This window comes from Agelaius tricolor, unplaced genomic scaffold, assembly GCF_023055355.1.
Source record: "Agelaius tricolor isolate 1412-34295 unplaced genomic scaffold, bAgeTri1.0.p SCAF_34, whole genome shotgun sequence".
NCBI classification, from domain to species: domain Eukaryota; kingdom Metazoa; phylum Chordata; class Aves; order Passeriformes; family Icteridae; genus Agelaius; species Agelaius tricolor.
The window spans coordinates 3,460,439-3,474,230 of record NW_027269294.1 but is presented as its reverse complement, the minus strand read 5'-3'; the positions used below and the strand labels follow the sequence as shown (position 1 = coordinate 3,474,230).

Sequence of the window (13,792 nt, the reverse complement as noted above, 5' to 3'; positions counted from 1 at the left end):
ATACATATATACACCTTCGACCAGGCAGCTGGCCACAGGATGAGAGGATACAGTCTTAAGCTGCTTTAGGGGGTGTTTAGGTTGGACATTAGGAAGAATTTCTCCCAGAATCGATAACCAGCCATTGGAATGGGCTGCCCGGGGAGGCGGTGCAGTCACCGTCCCTGGAGGCGTTTCAGGAAGGCCTGGACGTGGCACCGAGGGACATGGTTTAGTTGACGTGGTGGCGTTCGGTCATAGGTCGGACTCGGCGACCTCAGAGGTCTTTTCCAACCTAACTCATTCCGTGATTCTGTTTTTCAAGCACATAACGAAGCAAAACAAGTGTCCCTTTAGTAACCGGGCTCCGTGTTCGGAGCGGGATGGATCCCCGGGACAAAGGAAGCTCCGTGGCAGCCCGACCGCCCCGGGCTGCCCTTCGCCCCCGCCGGGAGGGCACGGCCCGGCCGCGGGCGCGGCCTCGCTGCCCGCACTGCGCAGGCGCGGCCCGCGCCGGGCCGCCTCAGACGTGGCACTCGGGCGCGTGAGGGAGCGGGCGCGCGGCCGCAGGTAACGGTCCCAACCGGCCCCGCCGGCTGAGGGGACAGCGCGGGGACAGCGCGGGCGGCGCGGCGGGCGCGGGGCTGCGGCCGCCCTCAGCAGCGCCGAGCCCGGGGGCTGCGGCCAGCGGCGGAGCCCGGCCCCGGGCGGGCACAGGTACCGACTGCCGCGGGGCGGGCGGTGGCTCCGAGCGCCGGGCCGGACCTGTTGCGAGCTTACGGTGGCTGAAAGCTCGTAGGCGATGGGGATAGAAAAGTTACATGCATGCAAAGATGTAGTAAAGCTTGACAGCGAACGGGGAAAAAAATGAGATTTTGCTTTCATAGCAGTGTGGTACCGGAAAAGAGCCCAGAAATAGGTGTGTGGCTGTGCTGCATGCGGTGTGTGCGTGCAGCGGTGTTCGCTCGGCGGGTGTGATAGAGGCGCGCACCCCGGCATGGGCACCGCACTGACCCTGCGAGGGAAGGGACGGCACCGCTGCCTGCACGACGTGCTGGGGAGAGCAGTGTCTCCGAACAAATACAAAGTGGATACTTCTCCTTCAGGGAGCCAAGGACTCGAGCCTGTTTTTGTTTCTGTTGTCCTACTTCTGTTTGCACATAGTTAGCTTTTACATATTCCCAACGACAGCAGAGCGGTGCATAGGTGCAGCGATCCTCTGAAAAAGTTGACAGCCTATTCGGTAATAGAGGTCAATTAAATTTTACAGCTGTTCTTCAGTGTTGGTGTTGTTCCCCGGGTTATGGGATACAAGGTAAACTAGTGTTGAGACAAGGAGAAAAAAAGTTTTCATGACCTTCTCTATGAACTCTTTTCATGGTGTGGTGGTGCATCCACACCCCCACGGTATAATTTCTGAAATGCTCATAATCCTTCAGGCAACCTTAAAGCACTCATTTGTGATAGTTGGTATATATACCTATCCTGAGAGGAGAATAAGTGTCCTTGGTGCTAAATAGAGTCTGGAACTGTGTGGAAGAACTTGTATTATTTCATCTGTGCTTAGAGCTTCTGTCTCACTTCAGCACAACCTCTCTGTGTTTATACTGTCTGTGGGAAGTTTGACGTGGCAAGATTTTTTTTTTTCTTGTGTGTGTGTGAGTAAGCTGTTGAGGAAGTAATTTCCTCCGAATGTTCTTGCAGCTTAAGGTGCAGCTGGCTCTAAGTGAAAATCTCTTCCTTTACGTAGATATAAAGTGTGTGTACGTCTGTGCTGGTGCGTAGGTAATTTAATGCTAATTTAGTGTCTTTTGGAACAACTAAAGCTCTTACTGCCGCGTCTTCTCTGATGGAGGTGGGGGAGGGAAGAAGGTGCAGCTGGCCTCAGCAAGCCTCTGATTAAACATTTTTCGTTCTTCTTCCTGTGCTTACCTTGTTAACCAATAAATAGGAGAAAACTCCATAGGATTAACTCCTGGGAGCAGTTAACCACTGCAACTGAGAAATCTTGTGCTGCAGTGAGGAATGTGGAGAGGGCCAGGCCCTGTAACCAGCCTTCTTGTCTGATGTGGATGATCAATAAAACTGTTGAGGTTTTTAACTTCAGAAATGTCTGTTTAGTTTGGGAAGCCTAGGAATGGGCTTTCTGGTAGGGATAACTTTTCTCTACTGACATGTGCCAGTGCAGCATAAATTTATCTGTGTGTTCTTGGAGTTGTAATTTCAAGGTGCCTTTGTGTGTGCTTCTGAAACTCAAGTAGTGTTTTATTCTCATCCAGTTTCCATGTTTAAAAATGACTCCATGGCTTGAGTTTAAGAATGTGAAGTACAGGTGGTTGGGAAAGCTATTTCAAAGGAACACCTAACACCTGAAATGCTAATTTATATTGTGTAGTTCTTTAGAATGACTGGCTTATGTGCTTGGGACTCTACAAGAGTAGTAAATGCTTGTTCAGGTTGGATCCTCAGCATTTCTCATAACAGTTTAATTTGGGCTTCAAGAAAGCGAAATTCTGTTATTGTCAAATTCAGTCTGCTATCAAAATGGAAGCTCTGACATGAAAAAGAGGAATCTTGTTATCAAGGCTGCAGAGTGTGCAACTTTAATAACTTTTCAGATCCCTTGGTGGCAAGGGCTCTGTATCTGAAAACTGATCTGTTGAAATACAATCATATGGTTTGTCAATGCAGGACTCTTCAGATTTTTTGCTTCTAAAAATGATGGCAATTACCAGGACACTCTTTCCTGGAAGTTTTCTAAAATGTTACTCTGTCCTGTTAAACGAAATCTGACTCCAAGAAAGAAATTACATATCTTGTGAATGCTCTCATCATTAAAAAACTCTTCTGAATTGCTGTCTATCACACTTTGGGGGTTGCTTGTTTCATTTATTTAACAACAACAGGATCAAGATGTGAAACTTAGGGAGAAGATGCCTGATAAAAGCAAGGGCAGCATACAGTGCTGTTGAGGCCACACTGCCTCAGCTGTCCCTCGTGGGATGCCTTGTGCTCACTTTTGGCACACTGGGGAGTTCTGCAGTAAAAAGGCTGCTCAGGCCTGGGCCAGTAATGCAGAAGACAACCAGAATTAGGAACTCTCCGTATCCTGTACTTGATTCTCTGTTTCACCAGCATCAAAAGCAAGGAGTCTTCCCATCACTTGCTTGGAGTGGGGTTGATGCAGAAGGTTTGTAAAAGGTTTGGTGGAAAACTGGTGTTGTATTCCACACCTCCTGTAAAATAAGGTGTGCTAGCACAGGAGAAGTCGTTGTTAGGGGGAGTCTTCTGCTGCGGTCACTCTGCCTTTGCTGATTTCTCAGTGAGTTCTGTGTTCTTTGACATGGCTGGTATTTGAGGAGCTGGAGTCACAGGGTATTTTCCATGTGTAGCTGAAGTCAAGGCTCTCCCAGTAAAAAGAATAGTATGGGAATTTCCTTTGAGAGTTTTTTCCATCTGCACATCCATTGCTTACAGTTCTCTCTGTGAGCTTGGGATAGGTGAATCCCATTTAAATGCAGCATGTGGTAATGCTGAGCAAACTAAGCTATCGAGCAAAACCAATATTTGCCCCTGACTTCAGGTAATTTTTTGCCTTCAAATGTGTCTTTTATCTTTTTTGGGGGGAGAATACTATTCATAGCCTTTTAAAATGCAGAGAGAGTGATGAATATGAGTGAATGTCGTTTTCCTTTTTGCAGGTTGCTGTAGAGGACACAGTACTTGGAATGAGAAAATTGCCATTATGAGTCAACAAGGTTATGTTGCAGCTCCTCCATATTCCCAATCCCAGCCAGGAATAGGAGGCTTTGGACCACCCAGTTCTTCAATTCATTATGGACATTATGGGGACCCTAACTCTTCATACTCAGCACCTCAACCAGGTATTATTTTGGCTTAAAATTTGTTTTCAGACTCTACCTTTATCTACTGGTGTTTTGCATCTCTTTCTACTGTGTGTAAATTTTACACTGATACTGCAACTGGAAACAGAAAAAAAGTTTTACCCAGTTTCTCTAAAAAGACAGCAGGAGTTGTGTTCCTCTAATCAAATGCTGAATATAGTCAGAATTCAGATAGAAATGCTTCTGGTAATTGACTTATTGGAATACTTGAGGTAAATACTGGTTTTTGTACCAGATGGGTTTTTTTTGTGTTAGAGTAATGTAAAGGGAAATTAGTTCAAGAAATACAGTTTCTTGAAAGGTTGTTCATTCAACACTGCTGTTTACATAAATCACAGTTTCTTCACAGTCACTATACTAGGTCTGAATTAGGAACACTTTTCAGCACAGGAGAGCAGGTTCTACATATGGAAGCTCTTTTTGTTTTTACTTTAACAAGTTGTTTTAAGTTTCCATTCTTACCTTGGCCTCTGAAATCAAACGGACCTCTTGTTTCTACCTTGAAATATAACTGGGTGACAGAGAATTAGCACTGCCCCAAACTGCTAATTGCTGTGTCTGTTTGTTCATTGTTTTTTTCTTACTATTCCTCTTGGGTTCTTTGCTGGAAAGTTATAAACTGCTGTTTGTTTGCTTTTTACTCTCTCTTAGTTTTTTGTATCTGCTTTTATAACTGAGCAGAAATCTGTGCTTTCCAAGAGAATCACTGAGATTGGAAGGGACCTCTGGTCCAACACCTCTGCTTAAGCAGGGTGACCCAAACCTGTTATTCTTAATGCCAGAGCAGAGCTGCACACTTGCATTTCTTGCCCATCTTGTTCTTTTTACAGGGTTTTACATAAAAGCACTTAATCTTTTGCAGGTGTGTCCAAATCAACTGTGCCTTTTGGATCTCCAGCTCCTGTTGGGCCTCCACCACCTGGTGCACAGCAATTGAGCCAGACCAGTTTCCAGAATGGCTCTGGTACACCAGGACAGCAGCCACACAGGTGACTGGAAAGGATCAACACCTGAGCTGTTTGACCTCTGTTACCTCTCTGTGAAGGAGGCAGGAATGGGAAGGGGAGAAAACAGGGACAGGTGAAAGCTGTAGAAAGAAATCTTTGCAAAAAGGTTGTATGAGGGGATAGACAAGCTTTATTACACAAGCCTTATTTTATTATTTGTGTTGCAGGTAAATATGAGTCAGTATTTGAGTCAATATGCAGCTCTTTTATTTAATTCTGTCAAATATTAGTTATTTTCCACATTTCCCAGGAATGGCAAAATTAGTTTGTGTACCCATAGCTCCTTCAGTTTTAGTGACCTTAGACACCGTTTAACAACATTCTTCTTGTATGGTTGAAATCTTCATCTCCTTCTGTGGTTTTTGTGTAGCTATTTCATTTTCTCTGTGGGAAAGAGGACCCAAAAAGACTGGTGATCAGTTCTTCAGGATGATGTACTCCTGCATAGGGAGGAGTGGTGGTTGTCCTGAAGATGACAAAACAGGGTGAATAGAGTCAGGTTGACATGACCTAGCTAGCAAAATACTGATTCTCTTCTGTAGCTTCCCATCATTGCCCTGACAGCTGCACATCTCCTGTTCTTCACCTGGTCTTGTTTTTTTTCAGAATTGCTCAGAGCTGCTGTTCTAGGCCAGGAAGTATCTAGACAAAAATTTCAAGTAAAGCGAGCTCCACTTCTCTTAAAATAGCTGGGCTCATCCTCAGTTTTACAAGGGAAAATCCATGTTGATTGTCTCTGGGACATAGCCTGGGATCTTATTTTACCAGAGTGAAATAGTCTGGTAGAAAATGCCTTTTTAAGCCATGTGTGTGTTACTGCTTTCTTTTCTTTGGTTATTTTTCTTGCATTCACATATTCCATATCTGATAGTCATGAAGTTTTTCTCTACCTGCATCTTCTTTTTTCCTCTACTACAGAGAACTCCTCAAGCATTCCTCACTTCCTTTTCTTCTCTTCACAGATTTTTCTCGTAACCTTCTTCATCCATCCCTGGTAGGGAGTCTTTCTTTATAAGCTTGGACAAGCCATGGAGTGCTGTGATATGTTCAGAAGCTTGTGTTTCTTAATCTTCAGGCTTACAGTTACTACTGCTCTCACTTTGCCATACCATACTCACTCTGCTTTGTTTCTAACAAGTGTGCAAACAAACATGGACTGCCTGTTTTTATTAAACAAATGTGCAATCTCTGTGTCCTTTGTGTATTTTAATACAAGTGTACATTTTCTGAGCAGAATGTGGGCATACTCCATTAGGGTTTTGTCCTAATTAATTGTTTCAGCACCATCTTGAGGAGGTATGAGATCTTTGAGAGATGTAATTTTTTTGCATAACTGCACTGATTTTTTTCCTTTAGGTTTCAAGGCCCTTCACCTCCAACTAACACAGGACCTTCCTATCCTCCCTACAGTCATCAATCCCAAGCAGCCTTTCCAAGTACTGCACCTGCTTCCTCTCCAGCACAGCTTGCTGACCAGCTCAACAGCATGCAGATAAATAGCTATGGTAATTGGTTTATCTGATTGACTTCTTCTCAGTTACAGCATTAAGACTATGATAATTAAAACTTACTGAAGTTCTGTATAAACAGAAAATGAGACCTTTGACCACCATCATTGGCTTAAGTTCTTAGCATTTTATCTCATCCAGTTCCTTTAATGAGTAGTATTGGGTTAATTCTCAATTGATGTTTGACAAACCTTCCATAAAATTCTGATACCCCAAAAGTTGTTTCTCAAAATACTCCGTGCATGTGTCAGTAACAGCCAAGGCATGAGCAATAATATGCAGACAGGGTTTAATTTTTCTCAACTTTTTACGGGTTCTCTAGTTACAAAACTATTTTCTTTTCTTGTCTAAACATTTTTGGGTTTTAATCTAAATTTATCTCCATTTATTTTGATGTTATACCATCTCAAACCTAGGCCATAAAGATGTGATCATGTGATGCTTCCATGTAAATGACTTCCAACAACGAATGCTGATATGAATTTAAATTATGCAAAATATATTATATAAACAATTTAAAAACAATTATATAAAATACAGTGTTCTCATGTTATGTACTGGGAGGCTTGAATTTTAAGTGTAAAGATTTTTTTTTAGTTAACTTATGTGACGGAAGACGTATTTCAGTGTTTGTATATGAACACGTTCTTTTGCTTCAAACCTAATATTGGTTATTCTTCTAGCTCTCTTTAAAGTTGTGTTGTCTTTGGGGGAAAATCTGATTAAAAAATGCAGGTTTTGTAAAGTAATAAGTGTTTACAGATTGTAAGTCTCAAAAACCTCTCTTTCTAGAGTCTTCTTAATTCTAATTGAAATCTGGATCTTATAAACAACCAACAATTCCTTGCCAGTGTCTACAAAATAATTCCCACATGTTTCATCTTTTAGTATCAAGTGGGTTTATTTTCCATCAAACCTGTAATGGTGAAATACAAATAGCAGACTAACAAAAACATGCCACTTAAGAGAAATGGATTATTGAGCAAAAAGAATGTTGTTTCACATTCTGAAATGAAGTAGTATTTTGAAAGCTGAGTGACCTATGTGTGTTCTGGTGAAGAACTGTCCAACTCTGGCTTCTCTCACTCTTTCCCTATCTGCCCCAGCTGCAGGGTTTTATTGCAAGTAGAGCCCAAAGAAATAAAATGACCGAATCAGCTGAGGCCTAAACCACGATTTGTCATGTGGTCTGGCACACAGAGTCGCATAAGGCAGTGCTGTCAGTATGGGATCCAGTGTTGGTTGTATGCTATAGAAATGTACTGAGCAGAACCAGAGCACCTTTGACTCAGGTTTGGGAGGTTTCCATTCCTGACTCACCTGCTGTCATCTCTTGCTCAGGTCCTGGCACTGCTCCAGGCTCTGGCATGTCTCCCGGGCACCCGGCGGCTTTCCAGGGCCCGCGGCTGCTGCCCCCAAGCCAGCCGCAGATGGGTTTGCCTCCTGCACCACAGCTGCCTCCTCCACCAGCAAACAGTGTCAATGGCCTTGGTGCTCAGCCAGCATTGCCTCCTGTGGCCAGGCAGGGTGGAGTCCCTGGGCCTGTCCCTCCAAATCCTAACTTGCAGCACCTTCCGGGACAGCCTCCAGGGCCTGGATATCATCCTCAGCAAGGTAGGGAAGGATGTTTGTTATGTGTTTGAAAACAAAGGTGCAGGAGCAATCACTGGTGGAACTGTGTCCATTCATGACTGAATCTTAGCTGACTGGGGAAAATGAAATATGAGTTCCCTTTCTGTAGAAGGGAAGGATGTGCATTGTCAGTCAGTACACTTGAGACAGGCTCTGCTTTTGCTCACAAGTTTAGCACTCTGTTGAGACTGTAACAAGAAAAAGGAGATTAATTAGGATCAGAATCAGAATTAGTAGTTAGTAATTGGTGAAGGCACACCCCACTACAGGAAGGTGTTTTTCTTACACTCTGTAAAGGTATAGGCTGCTTTCTGTATTGTAGTAGTGTCATAAGCAGCTTTCAAAAATGCTTTGCTACAGCAGCAATGGATTGTAACTGAATACAAAAAGCCAACTAATGATATCAGTTTGCATTGACTGATGTTAGTGGAGAGATTGTCACTGAGGTAATGGCCTGGCGTGAGTAGCTGTGGTAATCTCTACTAACTGTCCTACTTGACAAAACCTGAAAACTTTGGAGCCAAAGTTATCACATCTGGTGTTGGTCTTGCTTTTTAAAAACACAAACTAAAGCCAAATTGAGCCACAGAAATCCAATTCTTTTAGTTGCTGAAAACAGAGGGGAAAGAGGAATTGCACTTAGCTGAGTAAGAATTAATTGCATGGCAGAAGTTGATGTTAAGCATTGATAATGGAACTTAAATACTTGAAATGAATTATCATTTGTAACTCTGCAGCAAACTATGGTCCTCAGATGGCAGCATCCCAGCTGTCCTATCCTGGTGCTTTTCCTGGTGGTCCAGCACAGCTCTCAGGCCCACCACAGAAGAAGCTTGATCCTGACTCTATTCCAAGCCCAGTAAGTAATGTGGCTCTAATTTTTTATAAATGTAACTTGCTGCTGCATTTAAAATAAAGCAATGACAAATGCTAACATTGTGTTCGTTTTAGCTGGTGGGGTTTTTTTTTGCCAAACATACTTTGGCACTTAGATGTGACTTACATGGCTTGGTTCTCAACATACCTTCTAGTTCTTCCAATTTCTAATTAATGCAATTTTGTACTCTGTGCTGTCAGTTTTGGATCAATTAGTGTATGAAATTAGTTGGAGTACTGAAGAGGCTTTATAACTTTATCGAACATGGGACACTCATACATGAGTATGTCCCAAATAGTTTATAGGAAATACTTCACTAGGAATTCTCAACAGGATTCTTAATGAGACAGTGACCAGTACTGAAGAACTGCTTGTGTTCACTGCAGCTTTCCTTCTCACTCTGAAAAGTTTGAAGGCTTGAACTTAGTACCAGATACCAGAAGTAGGATTTGTACACAATACAGGTACACGAACTCTGCAAGTGCAGTCCTGGCAAGGCTGAGAAGTCATGTGCTCAGAAGCCACTTTGCCTTTTGATTTCAAGAGTTTCTCAGGCAACTGGAGTTATTTTCCTGAGCCATCATTTCAGTTGCTGCAGCCTTGTAAAGATTTCAGTAGCCTGGAATATTCCTGGTGCTTAAGCTTCATGCAGGCTGAAGAGGCTCAGCTGTTGAGCACGCACTGGTGGGACAGTGTCTCTTCTTAGGATGGTGCTAGAGAAAAGAAGGTTATGCTTGCATCCATCTTTGTGAAATAGTCTAATTGGTGTGCAGAGAAAGGGCTGGTCAGGCACAGGCAGCATTTAACTTCTTTATTGGAAACAGCTGATGGAAATAGAAAGCAATAGTGTGCTAAACTCATGGAGAAAATGTTCTGGTGCCCACACTTGGAGTGGTTCTAGCAATCACCTGGGCAGCTCAGAAGGTCCTCAGAGAGTCAGAATTCTTGAAGCTTCAACCTAGAACTTGCTACTTTAAAAAAATGTTTTCACCACTGCACAGCAGGCTAGTCTGGGTGAAGGAATTTTACACTTCTCGCTGAGGCAAGTTTGCTGTACAGGAGAAACATTTTTGCAAAAGCCTCACACTGTTTGGTATGAAACTGTCTTGCTTCTTTAAATTTGGGTATTCTTTTGTCCTTCTAGAAAAGATTTTTTTTTTCTTTACCCAGTGATGAATTTGATGCAAACCCCCCGTAACTTTGGAAAAATACTTGTTGGTAATCCCTTAGGGGTTAATGTAACATCTCCAATTGCCTTGTTAAAGGCAATTTTTAACTGAAAAGCACTGTGTAAAAAATCCCCTGAATCAAGTGTCTGTATAAATAACAAATGCCCTTAAGTCAATCATTCCTAGTGTTTCAGTGCAATGCTTTTTACAGTAGAGGGATAAAATGATCTTGTCTAATTAAAAAACAAAGGGCAGGGAGAGAAGGAGGTCTGGCATGAAAACATGGGCTGATGTCTTGTTTCAATTATGCACACAGTATAAACAGCCGTGACTGCAACAGCTATGTTAAAATAGGTTAAAAGGTTTGTTTAAGCCTTCCAGAGAGGATCAGAAGGTATGTTTAAAAGAAACATGATCTGGGTCAACGTCTGTAAAGGACAAAAAGCTAATTCAGAACGAGGAATAAGTATGACCATGTGTATTTCTGTTGTTATATTTACATTATATAATTATAGTAGTGTTGCCAGATAAATTTACTTCTTATCTGTAGCCATTGTTGATTTATATTTCTCTTATATATGTTAGAGGCTGATTTGTACCCTGACAACATCTATGAAAACTTGCATCTGGACTTTGTCAACAATTATTTCCAAGAACAATGATATATTTAGGTCAGTTAGCTGCAGAATACCGTGGCACATTGATCCTTTGCAGAGCTAAGTCTCAGAGTGGTTTGCTTTCTTGAGCCAGTGGACCTTTTTAGAGCAAAACCTTTTTCCTTCTAATGCAAGAGTTAGCTATAAGTATACAAGCCAGGGAGGCAGGGAAAAGTAATCAAGCAGAAGATCTAACAAGCTCTCTGAGGAATGTCTTGTATATTTAAATTGCAGTACAGAAAACTTTATTGATGAAAAAAAAATTATAGGCCCCGGACTATTTTCAGTGTGTTAGGAAATAGCTCTTGGACATTGATCAGTAGACTCCATGCAACTAATTTAGTTTTTCTTCTCTGTTTGCTTTCCAACAGAGGCTTCTGAAGTTGCCTAGCTATTATTAGAAGTTCATGTGCAGTGTAAAGGCACAATTCCATGAGGTACCAGCAGCAGTGGCAAAGCCAGTTTGAGAAATTCCCTGTCTCGTTCCTCTTGCCTCCCACAGCTGTTTGGCTGCACTCTAAACCAGGTTGCTGAGGAGAGAGGAGGAATGATGGTATCAGTGATTGGATTTCTGGTGTGGAACAAAATACAGCTTTACATAACTTTGATTATATCCTGAAAAGTGTCAGCATTAAACCTGAGTGAGGGATCATGCAGAAGTAACAGGGAGCAGCCTATGGGAAAGGAATTTGGGCAGCAAAGTCAGCTGCATAAATATTTCCTGACATTATATTGTAAATGGTTATAAATGAGGCTTCAGCCAGAGTCTTTCTTTGTGTAGATCTTAGCCTGTTCATGAGTGTAGCTGAATGCATGACTTACCTTCCTCATGCTGTTCTTGCTTCTTCCTCATCAGATCCAAGTGATTGAGAATGATAAGGCTGCCAGGGGAGGGCAGGTCTATGCCACAAACACGAGAGGACAGGTTCCTCCCCTCGTCACCACCAACTGTGTGATCCAGGACCAAGGTAACTGTCCTTGTTGCTCTTTGGGAGTCTTCTAGGGGAAATCTAATATCATTTAATAAAAAAAGGTTAAATTCTCAAATTTCTCATCTGAAAATGATGGTATTTGCTCTAAATTGTACATTAAATTGCAAACTTCATTTGAACAGGAAATAAGGGGGGGAGGAGGGAAGTGGGAACTGAGTTCTTACTCCTTGACTTAACACCTCCTCTACCCTTCCTGGCCTTTCAAAGAATATGAATAATTGAGACAACTTTCCTTTTTAACTTAAAATTTTTGAAGGTGTTACATTTCAAGTTAAAAATCCTTTCTGGATTATTCTGAAAATTTGAAAGGTGGACATTGGAAGAAGCAGTAAGACTAGACTAGCACTGTTACCTTTTAGGATATTAATTTCTATTCAAGTGATAGAGGCAGTGTGCAAGCTGTCTAGTTGATGTACACTGGCCAAAGGAAAAATTTATCTGCCTTTGCTTCTGCCTGGAGCCTGGAGTTGCAATCTTCCACATGCTGCTCTTGACAGCAGGCTCAATATTTTAATACAGGTTAAACTGGTGGTCTTACTCAGCCCAACAGTAATTTATCAATGCTGAGATAACTTGAATAAAATGTACAAACACACTAAGATTTTTTGGCATTATCTGAGAATGGGATAAATCCATTCTGATGATCCAAGAAATTCCTTTCAACAAACTGAGCAGAGCTGCAGTTTGTTGGTTACAAAGGGAGCATCAGGAAGCTGATTCCTGAACTCCTGTCTATGCTCTTGCCTGCATCTCACAGCAGCTTCTCCTTGAGGGGCCTGTGCTGAGTGTCTTCTTGGAACTGTGGTGGTGGCTTTGCACCCTGTATTTTGCAATGTAGGTGAGCATGGTGATGTTAAGACAGACACAGTGTTTTCTGAATCAGAGGTAGCTCATGAGAGCAGTCTTAACAGTAGAGATCAGTCTGCCTCATCCCTTTATGTACAGTGTTGACATGTCCACTAGGATAGCATCCACATTTTCTTCTAAGATCCTAGATATGGGATGTTTCCAAGTAATCTCTACTGAGATTGTCCTTGCAAGTAATTGTTGGCTTATTCTTGTCATGTTTAAATCTCTGCTTTAAACTCAGGAAGAAGAGATTTAACAAGAGGGAGGGGCAATGGGCTGGGATATAAGGAAGAAAGATGGGTAAAGCCTGCATGGGAGGAAAAGAAGGAATGTGTTGAATGTGGCACATGCACTTGTTGCTTTGTGTTCTGATTTTCCTGCTCGCCGCTGGGCAGGGCAGGTTCCTCCTGGCAGCCTCTCAGTGCTCTGTGGTGTTTGCAGGCCACGCCAGCCCCCGGTACCTGCGCTGCAGCACCTACTGCTTCCCGCTGACGGCAGACATGGCCAGGCAGGCCCGCATCCCCCTGGCGGCCGTCATCCAGCCCTTCGCGGCTGTGCCCCCGAACGAGGTACGGAGCGCTGGGCTCGCTCCTCGGGCCGTGGGGTTGGTGGGGAGGGTGTTTTAGCCACACTGGGAATTGCTACAACCAATTCGTAAAGAGGCGGCAGAAGACTGAGGTGTGCTTGGGCCATGGTGTAACTTGAAAGGACAGGAGTTGTCATTTGGAAAAGGTACAGTAGTGATGACTCCCCTGGATTCCTGGTGTTTCCCCAACTGCCTCTTGTTCATGCCACCTTTGTCACTTGCTTACTCTGCTGGAACTCCGTAGTTTTAGGCAAAGGTATTAAAAGAGGATGACCACAAACTGCATGAAGTTAATTTTAAGGTGTGGAGAGCTAGATTTGAAGAAACAACGTTTTTCCGTTGAGGTCTTTACAAAATAATTTAATTTCACAATAGACCAAGAAGATAATTGGGTTTTCTACTTGGATGAGTTGAGTCATAGAAAGAAGACAAACGTAACCAGCCATTTTTAGCACTCATTTGAAGGCACTAACCTTTTCTCACATAACCATCTCTAATGACCCTCCATATTCAAAACATTTCCCTAGTTCTTCTGCAGATCTGTTCTGCAGTATTCTCTGGTCTTAAAGCAATTACACAGGTTTCCTGGCACCCCAGAGGATTCTATCAGTGGCAGGGATAAATCCATTTTT

General features: G+C 42.8%; 1 protein-coding gene across 1 annotated transcript in view; it reads left to right on the top strand.

The window, feature by feature from the left end:
* Window positions 1-481: 481 nt before the first annotated feature.
* The window catches only part of SEC24D (SEC24 homolog D, COPII coat complex component), a 42,566-nt gene continuing 29,255 nt past the window's right edge, over window positions 482-13,792 (top strand). Inside the window, exons 1-8 of the mRNA XM_071452305.1 lie at window positions 482-549; window positions 3,681-3,863; window positions 4,747-4,873; window positions 6,248-6,396; window positions 7,741-8,013; window positions 8,769-8,890; window positions 11,590-11,701; window positions 13,016-13,143. Of these exons, the coding sequence (XP_071308406.1) occupies window positions 3,725-3,863; window positions 4,747-4,873; window positions 6,248-6,396; window positions 7,741-8,013; window positions 8,769-8,890; window positions 11,590-11,701; window positions 13,016-13,143 (1,050 nt within the window). The 5' untranslated portion in view covers window positions 482-549; window positions 3,681-3,724. The remainder of the gene's footprint in view (window positions 550-3,680; window positions 3,864-4,746; window positions 4,874-6,247; window positions 6,397-7,740; window positions 8,014-8,768; window positions 8,891-11,589; window positions 11,702-13,015; window positions 13,144-13,792) is intronic.